A 19714-nucleotide genomic window follows, 5' to 3' on the forward strand; every position below is an offset into this window, starting at 1 on the left:
CACTACATGCTCTATACACACTACATTTACTATGCACACTACATCCACTACAAAAACACACACTCTGCATTCACTATACACACCTACATTTACTACACACACACTCTGCATCTAATGCATGCATACAAACATTACATACATTACACAAAACGTACAATCTGCATCCACTATACACACTGCATCCATGACACACATACCGCATCCACTACACACATTCTACATCCACTATACACACTGCATCCATGACACACATTCTACATCCACTATACACACACACACCCTTCATCCTTGTGGGCAGCTCGGGGCTGGCCCTGGAGGCCCAGATCTTGAGCTGTGTCAGGGGCCCTAAAATTTCTGATGGCAGCCCTGCTCAGCAGTCTGTGTGTCTGTGTGTATGTCTTTGTGTCTGTGTGTGTATGGACTCAGCAGTCTGTATGTGTGTATGGACTCAGCAGTCTGTGTGTCTGTGTGTTTGTGTGTGTGTGTGTGTTTATATGGACTCAGCAGTCTGTGTGTGTATGGACTCAGCCCACTGTGTGTGTGTGTGTGGACTCAGCCCACTGTGTGTGTGTGTGGACTCAGCAGTCGGTGTGTTTGTGTGTGTGTATGGACTCAGCAGTCGGTGTGTTTGTGTGTGTATGGACTCGGCAGTCTGTGTGTATATGTGTGTGTATGGACTCAGCAGTCTGTGTGTTTGTGTGTGCATGGACTCAGCAGTCTGTGTGTGTGTGTATGGACTCAGCAGTCTGTGTGTGTGTATGGACTCAGCAGTCTGTGTGTGTGTATGTATGGACTCAGAAGTCTGTGTGTGTGTATGGACTCAGCAGTCTGTGTGTGTGTATGGACTCAGCAGTCTGTGTGTGTGTATGGACTCAGCAGTCTGTGTGTGTGTATGGACTCAGCAGTCTATGTGTGTGTATGACCTCAGCAGTCTGTGTGTGTGTAAAAATCAGCCTGTGTGCATTCAGCAACGTCTGTGTGCATTCAGCAACGTCTGTGTGTGTGTATTTAGAAGTTTCTCGGTGTTTGTATTTGTGTACTGTGTGTATGTACTCAGCAGTCTATCAATAATTACAATTTTTATTCCTGTGAGTTGTTGTGTAGGAAGGGCCCCAGTGCACTGCTTAGCGCGGGGGCCCTTAACACTGTTAAGATGGTACTGCTTGTGTGTGTCAGTGAGCTTCTATTTATTGAGCATGTGTGTGTCCCTGAACTTCTTTGTAGTGAGCCTTGTGTTTATACAAGTGAGTTTGTCTGTAGTAAGCCTGTGTGCGAGTCAGAGAGTTTTTTTGTCTGTCAGTGAGCCTATTTGCGCATGTCAGTGAGCTTGTGTGCTCACTGTACTATATATATATATATAGGAATGGCATACATTTTTTTTCCAGGGCTGCTTTCCAGTTTAGCTCTGCCAGCGAGTGCGCTTTACCGCTGAATCATCTGTGTGAGCTGCCGCACACTTTAGCCCTGTTACACGCATCTGGGAGCTGCTGTTGACAGGTACTTGTAGTCTAGAGATTGGGACATGGGGTATATGCTCAGCTATCTGTATAATACTGTAGTGCTGTTCTCTGTATAATACAGGTCTGTGTCTGTATAATATCCTGGGACAATCAGTGTTCCCTGTATAGTGCTGCTCTCTGTCTTGGAATATTATACACAAACAGCCATGTATTTACAGAGAGCAGCAGTATACAGGGAGCACTGACTGTCCCAGGATATTATACACACAGCCATGTATTATACAGAGAGCAACACTATACAGGGAGCACTGACTGTCCCAGGATATTATACACACAGCCATGTATTATACAGAGAGCAGCACTGTACAGGGAGCGCTGAATGTCCCAATTTCTCAAATGTTGGCAACTATGGCACTATATCAAGGGAAATGTTTTTTTTTGGTAATAATCCCTGGTGGAAAATAATGAATCCTCCACCAGGGATTATAAAAAAAACAAAAAAAAACAACACATTGTGTCGGGGGCGGGGCTTAACATGCGGCAGGGGCGGGGTCAAACTGCGGCGAGGGCGGGGTTAAATGTGCCCCCCTACTTTTGTCCCTGGCCCACCATGTGCCCCCCCTAAAAATGAATCCTAGAGACGCCACTAAGTACAATACCTTCATCGTATGCCTTTGCCACTACCTTGTGAAACACCAGTGTCATAAAAGAGACCAGACCTTAGAATTTTGAAAGATGGACTTGATGGGCCTGTGTCTCATTTAGAAGTGTCACTGTTCAAATTACCCCACAAAGGCCTACCATTTGAGAAAGTAGACACTCCAGGGTATCTCATATGGAGCATATTGTGCCTTAATGTGCCCACATTTCTTCACTGGTTTATGTCAAAGTTTGTGGTTAGAAAAAATATTTTTTGTATTTTTTATTTACACATTGAGTTTCTGCTGGGTATTTTGTAAATCTGATGTGTGCTTCTGATTAGAACTATATCCAGTGTTTTCGGTGCAGGGTCTAAATGCATCGAGTGGCTGCACTGTGACTGCCACTAGAGGTGCTTCCAATGAAATAGCCAAGTGAAACCCTGCTATTCCTCTAAGATGGTCTAAGCAAGGCCATCTGATTGGGGCAGTGCGGCGTGTTGCTGCGCATGCATACTAGCCTCCCAGTGCTTTTCTGTTGGATGATCTGGACACTGGTGCTCTGAGGGAGAAAAGCTAAGTAAACTATCTGTTTTAGTCCCTGCATGTGGGGGCAGGAGACCTAACCAGCTAACTATAGCGTCAGATTACTAATTTGTATTCCTAATGCTAAAATAGAAGGCATTAAAACACATATATGAGATTGTAATAAATCATTTTGCAGTTTTATCAGTTTAATCTATTAAGTTATGTTACATGTTGTTATTGTTTCTATTGTTTATCATCTTTTTGTACAAACAAATTATGATTCTTTGAAATAATATCCATGCAAATAAGTAATTTGTTATTTTTTTTTTTTATCCTAAAAACATAAATTGCAGGATACATATCAGCTCTAACTTTGTATTTCCACATCGATCACGACCTGTTAAACTTTACGTTTTATTGTTTATGTGAACTTCTTGCACTAGGCTTTTTATTACTATACACCGACATTATGACATTACACTTAACTTGAATGTCTGTAATTTTCTGTTTGTTTCCCTGAAACCTAGGACTACAAAGTGCACTTTTGCTTTATGATCGGACGCCTTCAATGTACCATAAAATGAAAACATGACGCAGGAAATTTTGCCTTTTCTTTACTTAGTTTATCTTTCTTATGTTATCTGTTACATATCTAGCACAAATGTTGAGCCAAATAACAAGAACTCTACTAAAAAAAAAAAAGAAACTCACAGGGTGAAAGAAACTCTCAGTGCTTTAATTTACATTAATTTCTGATATAAATAATGGATAAATTAAAAGTTTCAAGATTTTTAAATGGCAAAGACAATCACCATCCACATGACTGGCCCAATCGCTTGTGCGCTTCACTCTCAAAATCCCGACTCCCACGTATCAACACAAAGCACTTCCCACTTTCTTAGAACATAGCAATCTTCCCCCTGACCTCAATTCATATTTCTCTTCCCCTACATCTGAATGTTTGTGCTTGGAGAGAAAGGGAGGTCTGGCAAAGACTGCAGGCATAAGACATGCAGCTTTTGCAAGCTCTTTTTAGAAACACCCCCATGACAATATGCATTACTAAATGCATGCACATTTTATTGTCTCTATAGCTACTAAGTTATTTTTTTCTTTTCTTCTTCTTCTTATTATTATTTATATAGCGCCAACAAATTCCGCAGGGCTTTACAATGGGTGGACGAACAAACATGTAGTTGTAGTCTACACACCATAGACACACCGGAACAGAGTGGTTGAGGGCCCTGCTCAATGAGCTTACATGCTGGAGGGAGTGGGGTAAAGTGACACAAAAGGTTTTTTGAAGGAGTGGAGACTGGGTGAGCATCTAACAGAGGAGGGAAGTGAGTTCCACAGGAACGGTGCAGCCCTCGAGAAGTCTTGAAGGCGAGCATCAGAGGTGGGCATATGGACAGAAGATAGACGTAAGTCTTCAGCAGATCGTAAGGGCCTAGACGGGACATACTTGTGTATTAAGGAGGATAGATAGGTGGGAGCAGCATTATGTAGAGATTTGAAAGCAAGAACCAGAATTTTAAATTGGGCCCTATATCTTACAGGAAGCCAATGTAGGGACTGACAGAAGGGTGAGGTGTGGAAGGTGCGAGCGTGGCCTCTGCACCTAAAGTCCTCTCCACAGGGATCCCGTCAATCCGACTTTTACAAATTTCATGTGGAGTGTTTCTTTAACCCCTTAAGGACACATGATATGTGTGACATGTCATGATTCCCTTTTATTCCAGAAGTTTGGTCCTTAAGGGGTTAAGACAAATGTATTTTTGGGGTGGTGGGGGGGTTGTTACTTGTCCCACTATTTTACTATGGAGCTCAGTCAACTGCACACAAAAAAGGTAGAATCTTTCACTGGTCGGCATTTCATTTTTCATTTTAGTTAGTATTGCAGTTGAATGCTACACAGAGAATGTTGTTTAGTTCTTGGAAAGTCTTTTGTAACCAAAAATATTTCCCCACAGTTATAAAGGAGCGACTTGCACACACCTTAATGACATGCCTGGGGATAGTGGCTCCAACAAAACAAGTATTAGGACAGTTTCCAAGAAAGATAAATCATGCTGTATACAAGAAAATGCAGACCTCTTCTGTTTAAGATCAGATATAAAATGGCACGTGTCATTAAAATAGTCTCAACAACAGTACTCCACACGTGGGTTTATTAACATACTAATGAAGAATATAAATATGTGCATCTAATAATTTATTGTGCATTGTATCAAGATTAGTCAAACTTTTAATACATCCATCAGACTTTGCCACCCACAAGGATGACTTACAGCTGGACTTTAATTTAAATTTAAATGAAAAGTGTAATAATTCAAACATTTATCAAGCCCCCCATGCTCCAAATTCAAGTTCAAGGTTCAAGTTACAAAATAAAATGTACTATAAATGAGAAAAGGTGAGAAATTCCTATAAACATTTAGCTCATTGATGTCAACACCTCTGGGTAATGTATTAAGGTAGAGGGTGGTCTCTATATATAAAGACATGGAATTGGTGCCCAACATAGCCTGAGGGCATTTAGAAACCCATCGATTGAGCATCTGATATGGATGAATAATCTTTGGATCAAGCTTTCCAAATTATTTTTAAATGGATACTATAAGTGCCAGGAATACAAAGCTGTTTTCCTGGCACTATAGCTTCCTTGTCCTCCCTCACGCCCCCCCTACCCCATCCCACCCCCTCACCAACATGAACAAAGGGTTAATACCCTTTATTTACTTAACTCAACCCATTGTCGATCGTCCCAGCTCCGGCTCTTCCAACGTCCCACAACGAGTGGGCGTTAATGTGCATGCACGGCATATTAGACCTCCCCATAGGAAAGCTTTGAGTCAATGCTTTCAAATGGAGACAAATCTGACACTGGATGTCCTAATGCAGAGTATGTGGATGTCCAGCATCAGTTACTGGATCAAAGGTCCGTTAGGAAACAGGAGGCGCCTCCAGTGGCTGTCTCGTAGGCAGGCTTAGTGTAAATATTGTAGTTTCTCTGGGACTGCAATGTTTTACATTGTAGCACTAAGTGCAATAGGGACTATGTACTCAGATCACTCCAATTAGCTGAAGTGATCTGGGTGACTATAGTGTCCCTTCAATATAGAAGCTTAACTTTTCAAGGTGGTCAGGCATTCAGATCCCTGAGTTGAGTGAAATTATATATTCCATCCTATAGATTTACTCCAGTGAGTGATCCTATTGGATTGATTGGCATAATCACCTATTCGCCCTAATGTATTTGCCAACCTTGTTACAAGTACAAATACAGAGGACTTCCTGTCCTCTTTAAAAGATTAAAGGGAGGTCAGCTCAGAAAGGTGAAATGAATGATTCTACAGCATCCTTATCAAGGCACAAAACGTAGTAGGTCTAATTGATTACTCCTTGTCGAATAGTTCCTAATATCAGTAATATATCTAAAACGATTAGATTACTTGGAAAAATAAGTATATAAATAATTAAAATTTATGTCAATATTCAACATCATATTTAATATTCTACAATCTGCACCTCCATGGGAACGTGGCAAACAAAGTCAAATCTTAATTTATTCACAACGGCCAAAGTCTTCTCACATTTTAGCGTGGAATGCTAATGTATTATGCATACCGTGCAACAGGGCCAGACTGGGAAAAAAAAAAATTCCCGGGCATTTTTAATCACAGCGGCATACTAAGAAGGCGGTGGGGCAGAGAGGGTGTGTTTTGTCATCACCAATCTCTATAAATGGGATACCAGGAGACAAAAGGGACAGGAAAGAGTATTGTGCATGTGTTTGGAGCCTGCTTGTGGGATTGCTTGTGTGTAGAGTGAGCTGATTGTGGTGTGGTATTGTGTAATAAGGTCGGTTTTAGTTGTGTTGTGTTTGTGGTGTAATGTAATGCATGTGTGGCTAGGGGCTGCAGAGAGTGTGTGTGTGTAGGGGATGCAGGGCCAGATTAAGAGCCTAGTGGGCCTGGTGCTGACATTGAAACAGTCATACCTCTCAAGGGTTATGTATCTGGTGGAGATGTTGCCGGAGGGAAATAGGATGCAGCTATAAGAAAACTCAGATTCTCTTAAAATATGCTAATCTCTCTCTAATTCATGCTTTCAACTTTAACCCCTTAAGGACCAAACTTCTGGAAAAAAAAGGGAATCATGACATGTCACACATGTCATGTGTCCTTAAGGGGTTAAAGAAAAATCCATACCCCCTAACAACAGTGTTCAGTGAAGCAGGAAGTCAATGGGCGGTGTAAAAGTGTTGGCCACTGATGTGGATCATGTAACCATAACTTCCGAAAAGTCAGGCTGCCTTCCAATCACGCATGCTGGCCAACAGCATCCTGAGCTCAGCATAAATGTGTCTAATGATACTCTCACTCCATGCTTTCGAACGACTGTCCCATAGAACTCACATGTCCACTTGTCTCCTTAACTTCTTACTAGTAGGCAGAAGCTCCTGGTATACAGTCTGAGACAGAGAAAATGTGGATGTAGTGAATGTAGAAGAAAGGGCACATGCCACAGTGTTAGAGAGACCAAAGTCAGCATTACCTTAACTAATTTAATGTCAGTCAATCCACACAAATTTTGTTTCCATATATCCCTCTTAAGGTTCCATAATTAAGCAAGAGTATGTGAAGAGTAGTTAGGGTTGCCACCAATCTTGGAAAAAATACAGGCCTAATTTGCATAACTAATTATGTATGTGTGACATCATATGATGTAAATCACAAGGAGTGACATAAGAGAAAATTCTGTAAATTCACCAAAACACTTCTTACAGTTTGATTCTGCAGTATAGATGGATTGCTCCCAGTTTCTCCCAGTGTCCCCATGTCACCCAGTGTCCACTAGTGTCTGTGTCTCCATGTCTCCCAGTGTCCCCATGTCATGGGGGCACTGAGACACTTGGGGACAATGGTAGACTTGGGGACACTGACTATATACCACAGTGTCCCTATGTATCACAATGTCTCAGTGCCCCATATCTCCCAGTGTCCCCATGTCTCTGTGTCCCCATGTTGAACAGTGTCCCGTAGTGTCTGTGACCAGCGTCCCCTAATGTCTCAGTGTTCACAGGTCTCAGTGTCCCCTAGTGACTCAGTGTCCCCAAGATTCCCCATGTGTGTCTGTGTCCCTAAGTCTCAGTATCCCCATGTCTGTCTGTGTCCTGTGTCCCCAAGTGTCTCAGCATACCCAGAGGTCTCCCTTTGTCCCCATGCCTCACTTCCCTGAGCTGTAGGCTGTCTCTGCAGGCTGGGAGCTGATGTCTGGACTCTCTGTGCACAGATAAGTGAGTAGAAAGATTCAAGTATATGCTGTAACTTCCTATCCCTGCCTCTCTCCACACACACAGCGACCCCTACTGGCTGGTGCTGGTATTGCAGAGAAATCTCTGTTTATACTGCGAAAAATACTAGCATTTGTAATACCAGTATTTTTGCAATATCGTCACCGGCCAGGCAACCTCAAATAAATACTGGCCAGGTAGCAACTCTAAGAGTAGTGTGTAAAAATAAATAAATAAATATATATATATATATATATATATATATATATATATAAATATTTTTAAATCAATGGGCCTATTCCATGGACCTGGAGCTGCAGCTCCATCAGCCCCTATGTTAATCCGGGCCTGAGGGGATGCAGTATGTGTGTAAGGGGTGCAGTGTTTGTGTGAGGGGTGCTGTAGTGTATATATATATATATATATATATATTTGGAAGTATTGTGTGTGCATGTGTGAGTGGTGCAGTGTGAGTGAGTGAAGGGTGCAATGGGTGTGTGAAGGGTGCACTGGGTGCATGTGAGGAGTGTAGTGTGTATGTGAGGGATGAAGTGTGTGTGTGTGTGTGTGTGTGCGAGGGGTGCAGTGTGTGTGATGGATGCTGTAAATGTGAGAGCGGTGAAATATATGTGTGTGTGTGTGTGTGTGCTTTGAGTGTGAGGGTGATGTGTGTGTGTGTGAGAAGGAGCTGTGTGTGTGAGAGGGAGCTGTGTGTATGAAGGTGATGTGTGTGTGGGTAATGTGTGTGTGTGTTTGTGTAAAAGGTTGTTGTTTGCGAGGGTGTTGTCTGTGAGGGTGATGTCTGTGAGATCTCTTGCAAGATCTGGGACGTTGCCATGGCAACGCTTCAGAGCTCGTGAGAGGAACCCGGCGGAGCTGCAAGATAGAGCTCCGCCGGGTCCTCTCTCCCTCACTCCCCAGCCTCATGTCTGTGCAAGTGGGCCGGTGAGGGAGATCTTTGAACAAATATTTATATTGTAATTGTCTTTATAATAGATGCTCTGTAAACACTTGTAACATGATTTGACATTTTAAAGGAACAATCCACACACATCAGGCACTCCAGCTTGCTGAAGTGATTTATGTGTCTGTGTCATTTTCTTGACAGTTTATAAAAGTGCCAATTTCAAAATAAATCAACAGTTTTATAACTGGGGACAGACAGACCTCTCTTATTGTCAATGAAACAGCCAGGGAGTATTTTTTCCACTTCCATTAGCTCCATAGAGCTAGAGCACACCTTCCCTTTTTAATAAGCTGTAGAACAGCGTAGGACTGATGCGATCACAGGCACATGCGCGCATGCTCACAGCTCCATCACAGAGGCCCAAATGAAAAACTGTGCTGAGGGCAAAAGGAAGGGTTTGCCAAGGCTACATACAACAGGTTTGCAGCTATTGCAAGCTATATTTTCTATATACCATCTGAAAAACATGCAGAAAAATTACATGTTTACTTTGGATGGTATATCTCACGAATTGTAAAAAAATAAAAAATAAATCAATAGAGTGTTCTTAAAGTCTATTTTAGATCTATTATGTCTTTTTTTTATACATCCATTACCTTGACAATGGGGGTTTATTTAATAACCAACTGTTTACATCCACAACTGTGCGATTTTGTACATCTTAATAACCCGGTTACAGATGAATGAACTATAAAACATAGTGATCAGCTCTGTCTCGGTCCTAAAATATTTATTTCTTTTATTATGACTTGGCACTTGGCGCAAACACACTATGATTGTAAAATGTAAAGCTGTGTTTAGTGTGCGCGCTTTCCCCTTGATCTGTATTTTGCATACATTTTGATCTTTACAGCAGCAATGCTATTAAGAAATCCATGTTCAGGGTGTTCTTTTTACAGCGTGGATGTTCTTCCCATAATTTCTTGTTCTTGAATGGGTGATCACAGTACACACTCATCCAATCAAGAGACATTTAGAATTTCCATTGAAAACCAGGTTGTGAATATAAATCCTTTAAAAAAATAAAAATAAAGTGTGGTATCTCTTTTTTAATGATAGCTCAATTAACAGCTAAGTGTTCTATTGATATTTTAGTGTCCCTTTCCCTCCAAAATCCATACAACCAAAGAAGGTTGAGCATTATAAAAACGACATCACCCATGTTTAACATTTTTACTGCTGAATTTTCAGTTCAATTTCATGTCACTGAACTCAAGTTTGGTAAATTAAATAGATGACATATTGTATAATGAGCTCAATGTAACATACTATTTTCCCTGGAAAATGATATTTTATCTTTGTGTAGACATTAACCTTAAATGTGTGTGTAAGCTTAGCCTATTAGCTAATATCAACTGTAGTACTCATGTTGCTATAACGGAACAGAACTTTCAGCAGAGCCGTGTCTACGGTGGGACAAGGGGACTCCTTAAGGACACAACTTCTGGAATAAAAGGGAATCATGACGGAATATTTCCGTCATGTCTCCTTAAGGAGTTAACGGTTACATCTTCCTGATGTAAGGTTCAGTGTTCTTTCAGTAAGACAAGGTAGCAAAAGTCTGAACATTCTGTCACGAGTTGTCTTGGGAGGGGAGGTAATCTGAAAACTCCATGTGAAAAGGACCCAGAAAGGTTACCCATAGTAACTTGTGTACTTGAAAGTCACACATTTGGCATGGGGCACTAGAAGTATACATACATTAAGCTATAATAAAAACCAAAAATGTGTAAATGCAAAACACTAAATGCTTAATAGTTTGTCATTTAAAAAAAAAAAAACTAGACTTTTTGAAATCACCAGCACCATGTATTCACACGTTGTGTTTGTTATGTAATATTCCAGGGAGCGAGCATATGGCACACAGCATGGAGCGTTCTGGTAAACAGTAATTATTATACAAATCAGATATCTCCTTGTCGTTTTCATACAGATATATCACTTGCCAAAAATTAAAATTCCTGTCCTTCTACAACATTGGAGCTGCCTTACTATTCTGTTTAATGATAATTATTTACTATTATTTTTTTGTGTATTTAGCTCTAATCGATTTGTGACCTGTTAAAGTACATGATAGAAAAAAAACATAGCTTGTTGGAAATGCAACATAATTAAGAATGAATTCCGCTGATTAATCCACAGTACTTAGCATGTTGAATTGCTTCTTTTATTGAGTAAAGAGATTTGAGTGTGTGAAATTAAAGGCGACATTTTGGGCACCAATACAACATTAATGCATTTCATAGATTTAGGCCTCATTAATATGCTAGCTTTTGTTTGCATGCTCAAATATTTATAGTTTTTGCACACAAAAACCCCCACTTTTGCAGAGTGCTGCAGCATAAGCCTGCTTCGTTAACTACACACCCTGAGGCCAGAAAGACTTCCTTATCAAAAGTATGCACACAGTCCTAGCCCCAACAGCACTGATTGAGCTGCTTTTAATTCACAACCTGGTTACAGACAGTCAGAGAAACTATAAACAGATTGTAATACCCTTGCCAGTGGCATACTAAGGGGGGGGGGGCAAAGGGCGGGGTGTCATGGCCCTGGTTTGGGGGCTGGAGGGGGCTGTGTGAGCTGTGGCCGCACAGTGCCCCCCCCCCATGTTAGTTAGGATGCCGGGCGGCCAGAACAGCTCTCACAAGCAAAGCTGGCCGCACGGAGGAAAAGTGGGGGCGGAGCTAACACAAATCGGGGGTGGAGCCAAACCGGCAGCGGAGGCGGGGCTTAATACAGCCCTTACCGGTTACCAGGGCCGGACTGGGAAAAAAATTAGGCCCGGGCATTTTTCAATCAGAGCGGCCCCCTACGAAGGGGGCGGGGCCAGAGAGGGTGTGTTTTGTCATCACTAATGACAAGCACGCCCCTTTTCAAAGTGAGCATGTTAGTTCAATGCGCAGAGCCCCGCTGAAGAGCTCTAGCATTAGAAAAAGGCCCTGAATTTGTTCTGCGCAGCGCAAGCAAATTTAATAACATGGGATGGGTAGCAGCATTGTAACCAGGCTGTGTGATACAAAGTAAATACAAATACAAAAAGAGAAGTCCTGCGCTTAAGCAGCTAGGACTGCAACACACATCAGCCCCAATATATAGTAAAAACCAAAGAAAAGAAAATGTTACTTGCGCTTTCTCCTTTAATCCCTATGTATATTTAGACAAATGGAGGTCATTTAGTTGCTCCAATGGCCATTGGAGGGATGCCCGCCTGCCAACGTCAAGGCAGACCCCCCTAAGCGGGTCCTAACACTGACCCTTCAGCCTGCTTCCTTGAGCTTCTGGCAAAGATATCTCTAATGAGACAGAAAGGGGTATTTTTTATATACACCCCTTTACTTATTAACCCTTAATAGGGAACACATGGGATGGGTAGCAGCATTGTAACCAGGCTGTGTGATACAAAGTAAATACAAATACAAAAAGAGAAGTCCTGCGCAGCCTGGTTACAATGCTGCTACCCATCCCATGTGTTCCCTATTAAGGGTTAATAAGTAAAGGGGTGTATATAAAAAATACCCCTTTCTGTCTCATTAGAGATATCTTTGCCAGAAGCTCAAGGAAGCAGGCTGAAGGGTCAGTGTTAGGACCCGCTTAGGGGGGTCTGCCTTGACGTTGGCAGGCGGGCATCCCTCCAATGGCCATTGGAGCAACTAAATGACCTCCATTTGTCTAAATATACATAGGGATTAAAGGAGAAAGCGCAAGTAACATTTTCTTTTCTTTGGTTTTTACTATATATTGGGGCTGATGTGTGTTGCAGTCCTAGCTGCTTAAGCGCAGGACTTCTCTTTTTGTATTTGTATTTACTTTGTATCACACAGCCTGGTTACAATGCTGCTACCCATCCCATGTGTTCCCTATTAAGGGTTAATAAGTAAAGGGGTGTATATAAAAAATACCCCTTTCTGTCTCATTAGAGATATCTTTGCCAGAAGCTCAAGGAAGCAGGCTGAAGGGTCAGTGTTAGGACCCGCTTAGGGGGGTCTGCCTTGACGTTGGCAGGCGGGCATCCCTCCAATGGCCATTGGAGCAACTAAATGACCTCCATTTGTCTAAATATACATAGGGATTAAAGGAGAAAGCGCAAGTAACATTTTCTTTTCTTTGGTTTTTACTATATATTGGGGCTGATGTGTGTTGCAGTCCTAGCTGCTTAAGCGCAGGACTTCTCTTTTTGTATTTAAATTTAATAACATGCTTGCGCTGTGTTTGCTTTTAAATTGTCTCTGGTGTCTCCACAAGTGGGATACCAGAGGACAAAAGGGCCAGGAAAGTGTATAGTGCATATGTTTGGAGCCTGCTTGTGGGATTGCATGTGTGTAGAGTGTGGTGTGGTATTGTGTAAATAGGTCAATTTCATTTGTGTTTGTGGTGTAATATGTGTAGCTATGGGCTGTAGATAGTGTGTGTATAGGGGGCATAGTGTTATAGGGGATGTAGCGAGTGTGTGCATATGGGCTGTAGTGTGTGTGTATAGGTGACGTAGTGTGTGTAGGGGTTGTAGAGGGTGTGTTTAGAGAATGTTGTATGTGTTTGCTGTCAAGGAATGTAGTGTGTGTGTAGGTGGTGCAGTGTGTGTGTGTAGGAGATCGAGTGTGTAAAGGACCCAGAGTGTGTATAGGAGAGTGTGTGTGTGTGTGTGTGTGTGTGTGTGTGTGTGTATAGAGGATTAAGAGTGCATATAGGGTAAGGGATCTAGCGTGTATCTGGAGCGTAATGTGTGTAGTGGTGCAGTGTGAGGGGTGCTGTAGTGTGTGTGTGTGTGTGTGTGTGTGTGTATATATATATATATTTGGACGTATTGTATGTGTGAGGGGCGCAGTGTGTGTGTATGTAAGAGGGGTGCTGTGTGTGTCTGAGTGCTGTGTGTGTCTGGGGGTGATGTGTGTGTAAGGGGGCTGTTAGTGTGATTTTTTTATTTAAATGTAAATATTTTTTTGTTAATAAAAAAAAAAAAAGTGATATTCCCCCCTCCCCTCCCTTCTTACCATTAGCCTGGGAGGGGGGGGGGGTGCCATTGAAGCAGCCATGCTTCCTTCCCTGGTGGTCCTAGTGGAGGTGGGGCAGTTGCTTAATATCCCCCCCCTCCCTTCTTACATTATACCTGGGAGGGGGGATTCTTTCCGCAGCTTCCTTCCCTGGTGGTCCAGTGGTGAGAGTGAACTCTAACCTGCAGGCTAGAGTTCACTCTCGCGAGATCTAAGCGTTGCCGCGGTAACCGCGGCAACGCTCAGACCTCGCAAGAGGACCCGGCGGAGCTGCTGGATAGAGCTCCGCCGGTCCTCTCTCCTGCTTCCCTCACTCCTCAGCCCCGGGTGGCCGCCTGTCAGTGTCTCTGGGCCGGTGAGGGAGATCTTTGATCTCCCCACCGGCCCATGGAGGCACAGAGCAGGGCCGGCGCTCGGGTAGCACGCTGGCCCTGCACGGGATGTCCCCTGCCGCACGGCCATCGCGGCCCACCGGGCATTTGCCCGGTATGCCCGATGGCCAGTCCGGGCCTGCCGGTTACTGCTGCACATGGAGGTGCAGTAAGATGGAATGTCTGCTTCTCCACAGGCTTCAGGGAAGGACTTCAGGGAATCCACTCCTCCTCCAGCCCACTGTCTGTAAGTAAGAGTGTGTGTCTCTGTGTGTGTGTGCCTGTGTGTTTGTGTGTGACTGTGTGTTCCTGTGTGTGTGTGTGTGTGTAAAACTGTCTGCCTGTAACTGTGTGTGTGTAACTGCCTGTAACTGTGTGTATTTGTGTGTAACTGCATGCCTGTAACTTTGTGTGTGTGTGACTGTAAGTGTGTGTGACTCTCTGCCTGTGACTGTGTGTGTGCGTGACTGTATATGTGACTGTCTGCCTGTAACTTTGTGCGTGACTGTCTGGCACTGACTGTGTGTGTGTAACTGTCTGCCTATAACTGTGGGTGTGACTGCATGTGACTATGTATGTGTGACTGTCTGCCTGTGACTGTTTGATGTTGCCTGTAACCGTGTGTGTGTCTATCTGCATAGGCATGCACACGGGGTGTGCCAGCTGTGCCTGGGCACACCCTAATCCCTGCGGCACGCGCTATGTGCCTCCCTCCGTGGGCCGGTGAGGGAGATCAAAGATCTACCTTACCGGCCCACAGCAGCATGGAGGGAGGCAGGAGAGAACCCAGGGAGCTCTAGCCAGCAGCTCCGCCAGGTTCCTCTCGCAAGATCTGAGCGTTGCCACAGCAACACTCAGATCTCACGAGAGTGAACTCTAGCCCCGCAAGCTGTGGGGCTAAAGTTCACTCACCACTGGACCACCAGGGATGGCAGCAGCATGGTCCCCCCTCCCTACATAAGGTAAGAAGGGAGGGGGGATATTAACTAAATGGCCCACCCACCTCCACACAATACACACAAACAGCACCCACACACATACACACACACACACTAACAGCACCCTTACACACACAGCACCCTCACACATACACTAACAGCACCCTCACACACACAGCACCCTCACACACACAGCACCCTCACACACACACACTAACAGCACCCTTACACACACAGCACCCTCACACATACACTAACAGCACCCTCACACACACACAGCACCCTCACACACACACACACACTAACAGCACCCTCACACACACAGCACCCTTACACACACACACCACCCTCACAAACAAACACAGCACCCACACACACTGCCTGCACACACACAGTGCCTTCACACACACACAGCGCCCCCCCCCCCCCCACACACACACACAGTAGTGTGTATGTGTGTATGTATGTATGTATATATATATATATATATATATATATATATATATATATTAAGCAGCGTGTGTTTGTGCTTCAGGGTGCACACCCTTATACAATGAGCTGCGCACGCCTATGACTGTCTGTGACTGTGTGCATGTGACTGTCTGCTGCTGCCTTTAACTGTGTGTGTGTGTGACCGTCTGTCTGTTACCGTGTGTGTGTGTGTCAATGTATATGCGACTGTCTGCCTGTAACTGTGTGCATGACTGTCTGTGACTGTATGTGTGACTGTCTGCATGTGACTGTGTGCGTGTGACTGTCTGCCTATAACTGTGTGTGACTGTATGCCTGTAACTGTGTGTGTGTGACTGCCTGCCTGTAAATGTGTGTGTGGGGCTGCAGGGATTTTGTAGAAGGGGCAGGGGTTTTGTATTGGGACAGGAGTGTTTATAAGGGGGGATAAGCAGGGGATTTGAAGAAGGGGGTTGCAGGGGTTTTGTAGACAAGGGGCAGTACAGGATTTGTAGAAGGGGCAGGACAGGGGTTTTGTAGGAGGGGGCAGGGAGGGGCAAGGGTTTTGTAGGAGGGGCTGGCAGTTTACAAATTGTAAAAAAAAAAGAAAACATGAAAAAAAAATGTACAGGTTCTTTTGGGGTGTGGGGGGTGGGGGGGATGCCAATCAATGGATCCGCCCCGGCTGCCGAATGCTCTAGGTACGCCCCTGACCCTTGCTATTTGTCTTCCTTCTAATGTAGGTTGTTTTGTTGTTCAGATCATTCAGTACTGTCAGTGGCTGAGCTGTGTACATACATTTGATAAGGAAGTGTTTTTCTGGAGTGAGGAGGTGTGGCTAATAAGGCAGGCCTATGGTGCAGCACTGTGCAATATATTTTTTTATGCAAAAACTATAAAGATTTGAGCATGAAAAAATGCAGCAATGAGGTTAAAACCTATAAAATGCATTAAAGTTGTATTAGTTCCCAGAGTGTTACCTTAAAGATATATTTTTTTAATTTACTGATATTTACACTTTTGAGCATTTTTGTATTTGCGCATAATTAAACAAAGGTGACTCATATTTTATGTTAATTTTATTATTACAATTAGTTTGTGTTTTCAATATATTCCACTGTTAATGGAATGGTAAGGTGTATTGTCACCATGGCATGGTCCAACATTCTCCCTGATACTGTTCAATCACACCTGTATGATGTCTTGATGTTTCTGAAACATTATCACATATGGTTTTACCAAGAATCAGACATCAGGCATACAGTCACTAAACAGGGATCCAGGGACTCACTATATGATAACAAGTTGACCTATGGTATTTAGGCTTAAATGAAATAAAACTACAGGTATATATACAAATTAGTTTTAATGTGTATTCATATAATAGGTTAATAAAAATGTTATTCTTCTAAATGTCACATTATCTTGTTCCTTAGGGTTATTTAGGTAAAAGTCCAAGAAAAGTCCAGCTTATTCCAATTCAAGAGTTTAGTTCAAGATGTCCCTTAAAATTATCTAATTTTCTATAAGTAGTACAGTTGTCTGGTAACTAGAGAGACCGTTTTAAAAAAAATTAGTGCAATAGTTAAAAATATTGACATTTGGGTTTCTTTATAAATGAGTATCTGCTATAGGGATCCTCCGGAGCTCCACGATCTGTGAGTTCCCCATGCTGGTACCATCTTGACTTCCATGGCAGGATTCTGTGTCACTGATGTTGAGTCCTGATCCTATATATGTAGAAGACAAATGTGTTCAGAAATGAAGGGAAGGGATGTTGAAATATAACAGTGCCTGTTATACTACAGTCTAAGTAGTGAAGACCATTTGATACAGACGGCTGTTTTTGCTGAGAAGTTCAATAATCTCTTACATGTACATTCTTATAGATGAATCATGATAAGAAATTAATCTGAAAATATAAATGTTCATATGTTGCAGCAAATATTGAAATATGAATCTTTGCAAAGAACATGTAGTTTTAAATATATGAGGGTTTTTACTTCCTTTCTCTTACCTCTCATGAGCCAGGATTGTAATATGGAGAGGTTGAGTAATATACAGAAATAATATACACTGTGTTTATTAATCATACACATTGTATATGGGATTGTATTAGACATGTGCACCAGTGAAATTTTCGTTACGCACGAATGAATTCATACTAAATAAAAATTGATTTTGTCAATTCTGAATTTCGTCCGTAAAACATTATTTTTTTCGGATAAAATTGCGAAATTATGTAAAAAAATTATTAGTTTTCGCCCTTTAGAACGAAAATAACACTGTGCATGCGCCCAAAAAAACAAGGAGGGAGCCAGCAGCGCTACCAGCTCCCTCCTTGTAAAAAATATTAACATTTCCTACCACACCCCCCCCCCCCCCGCATTAAAACCTATGGGGTTCACTATAACCCCCATATTAATAAAAGGGAGATTAATTCCTCCCGCATGCCCCTACTAGCGGCATTTGCCCTTTCGTTTCGTATATAATTTGCATGTAGGACTTTCGTTTATGCTATGGTAAACAAATACGAAGAATTCCGAAAATTCAGACAAAATCATATTCGTACGAATGCATATGTCTAGATTGTATTATGTCAGAGATTTAAACAAGAGAAGGCTGCTTTTAGCTTATATATGCAAGGGATTTCATTGATGATCTATACAGTAAGTTATGCTGAGTATCAACCTATATCAACTATATCACATATTTCAGTCTAAATAATTACAACATATTCGGCATATTTCAATGTTGACATATTTTGTTTTTAACTTGGAAAGTTATTTTCCATACATTTGCATTCAATTCCTTTAACATTCTGAAATAATTACACAACCACTTTAAGTTATATTATATTCTTAGAGTACCCTCATTTCTGTAATTTGTTTTCCTTTCTGTAAACAGCTTTGCTAACTGGTATTTTTATTTTTATTTTTAAACAATTATGGAGTACATTTTGTTTTCACAAAGCTCAACATTTCGCACTTATACCACTTATGTTTATTTTGTCTACATATATCATAGTAGCATTTAATTAGAATACCGATTTAATAATGAGCCCCTTACCAAGATCTAGTTATTGGCTGGCTGATGACACCCCTATGCCAGTGCTGTATGTGCAGCTACACCTCCAGCAACAGAGGGGTTAATCTCTGCATGTGCAGTATTTAAAAAATATATATATATTTGTTTATTTATTTTTTATTTTGAGAATCACCAAATGCTGCCAACCCTTAGTTGTACCACTTCAGGCTCAGTAGAAGTCAATCTAGGTCCAAATCATAAAAATACCAGAAATTACAAATCTATATAAATTCCCGTTTTTGTGATGGAAATACATGCTTTTTTAGAAAATAATTTAAACTTTTACAAATGTGTCTAAAAAAAACATCTACCGGCTTTTAAAACGAAAATCAGGTCGTCAAATTCCTGTAATTCTTCATCAGCTACCACAGATCCATTACTATACCCTCCCGGGGAAGAATAGGCAGTTCCATTCTCTGGCCCTTGTTTACTGGCTGGGTCCCCTGGCCTCTCCCATTCTGCTGATATCTAAATGTTAAAGACAAAAAAAAAATACAATGATTTGTTATTGCAACAAAGAAACAACTGTCAAATTGACTGTCTATAATTGTTTTTCATGATTGTAAAGGTTAGTTATGCTGTTATGGTATCATGCCAACAATGTAGTCTGGACAGACTTTGTACTTAAAAATCTAGCAGAGCATGATGGGAAATGGAACTTACACACATCAGAAAGCCAAGGTCAGTCTGGACAGTCTAGGAATGACCAATCGAAACAATAGAGGAGTAATATTAACATTATATCAGAATCCATAAAGATAACATTTATCTCCAAGGCCTACTCAAATAAAGTTGCTTCCTTATCTCTGTAAAATGCTAGATAAAGTCAATATGTTAAGAGTTACAAAGGTGTAGCTAAAGTTGTTCACTTGATATCAGAGGAAAAACACCATAAAATCTATCTATTGCAGAGATTCTTATAAGGAACCTACATATAAACGCAACGTTTCAGAGCAAAGAGGAGTGAAAATAAATGTACATACTACCA

General features: G+C 42.0%; 1 protein-coding gene across 1 annotated transcript in view; it reads right to left on the reverse strand.

Annotated features, from left to right (window-relative positions):
* Positions 1 to 16988: 16988 nt before the first annotated feature.
* Positions 16989 to 19714, reverse strand: part of ADGRV1 (adhesion G protein-coupled receptor V1) — a 441777-nt gene continuing 439051 nt past the window's right edge. The window contains exons 88-89 of the mRNA XM_063456378.1: positions 19038 to 19194; positions 16989 to 17369 (exon numbers count right to left, since the gene is read on the reverse strand). Coding sequence (XP_063312448.1) covers positions 17251 to 17369; positions 19038 to 19194 — 276 coding nt within the window. The 3' untranslated portion in view covers positions 16989 to 17250. The remainder of the gene's footprint in view (positions 17370 to 19037; positions 19195 to 19714) is intronic.

This window comes from Pelobates fuscus, chromosome 5, assembly GCF_036172605.1.
Source record: "Pelobates fuscus isolate aPelFus1 chromosome 5, aPelFus1.pri, whole genome shotgun sequence".
Classification (NCBI taxonomy): Eukaryota; Metazoa; Chordata; class Amphibia; order Anura; family Pelobatidae; genus Pelobates; species Pelobates fuscus.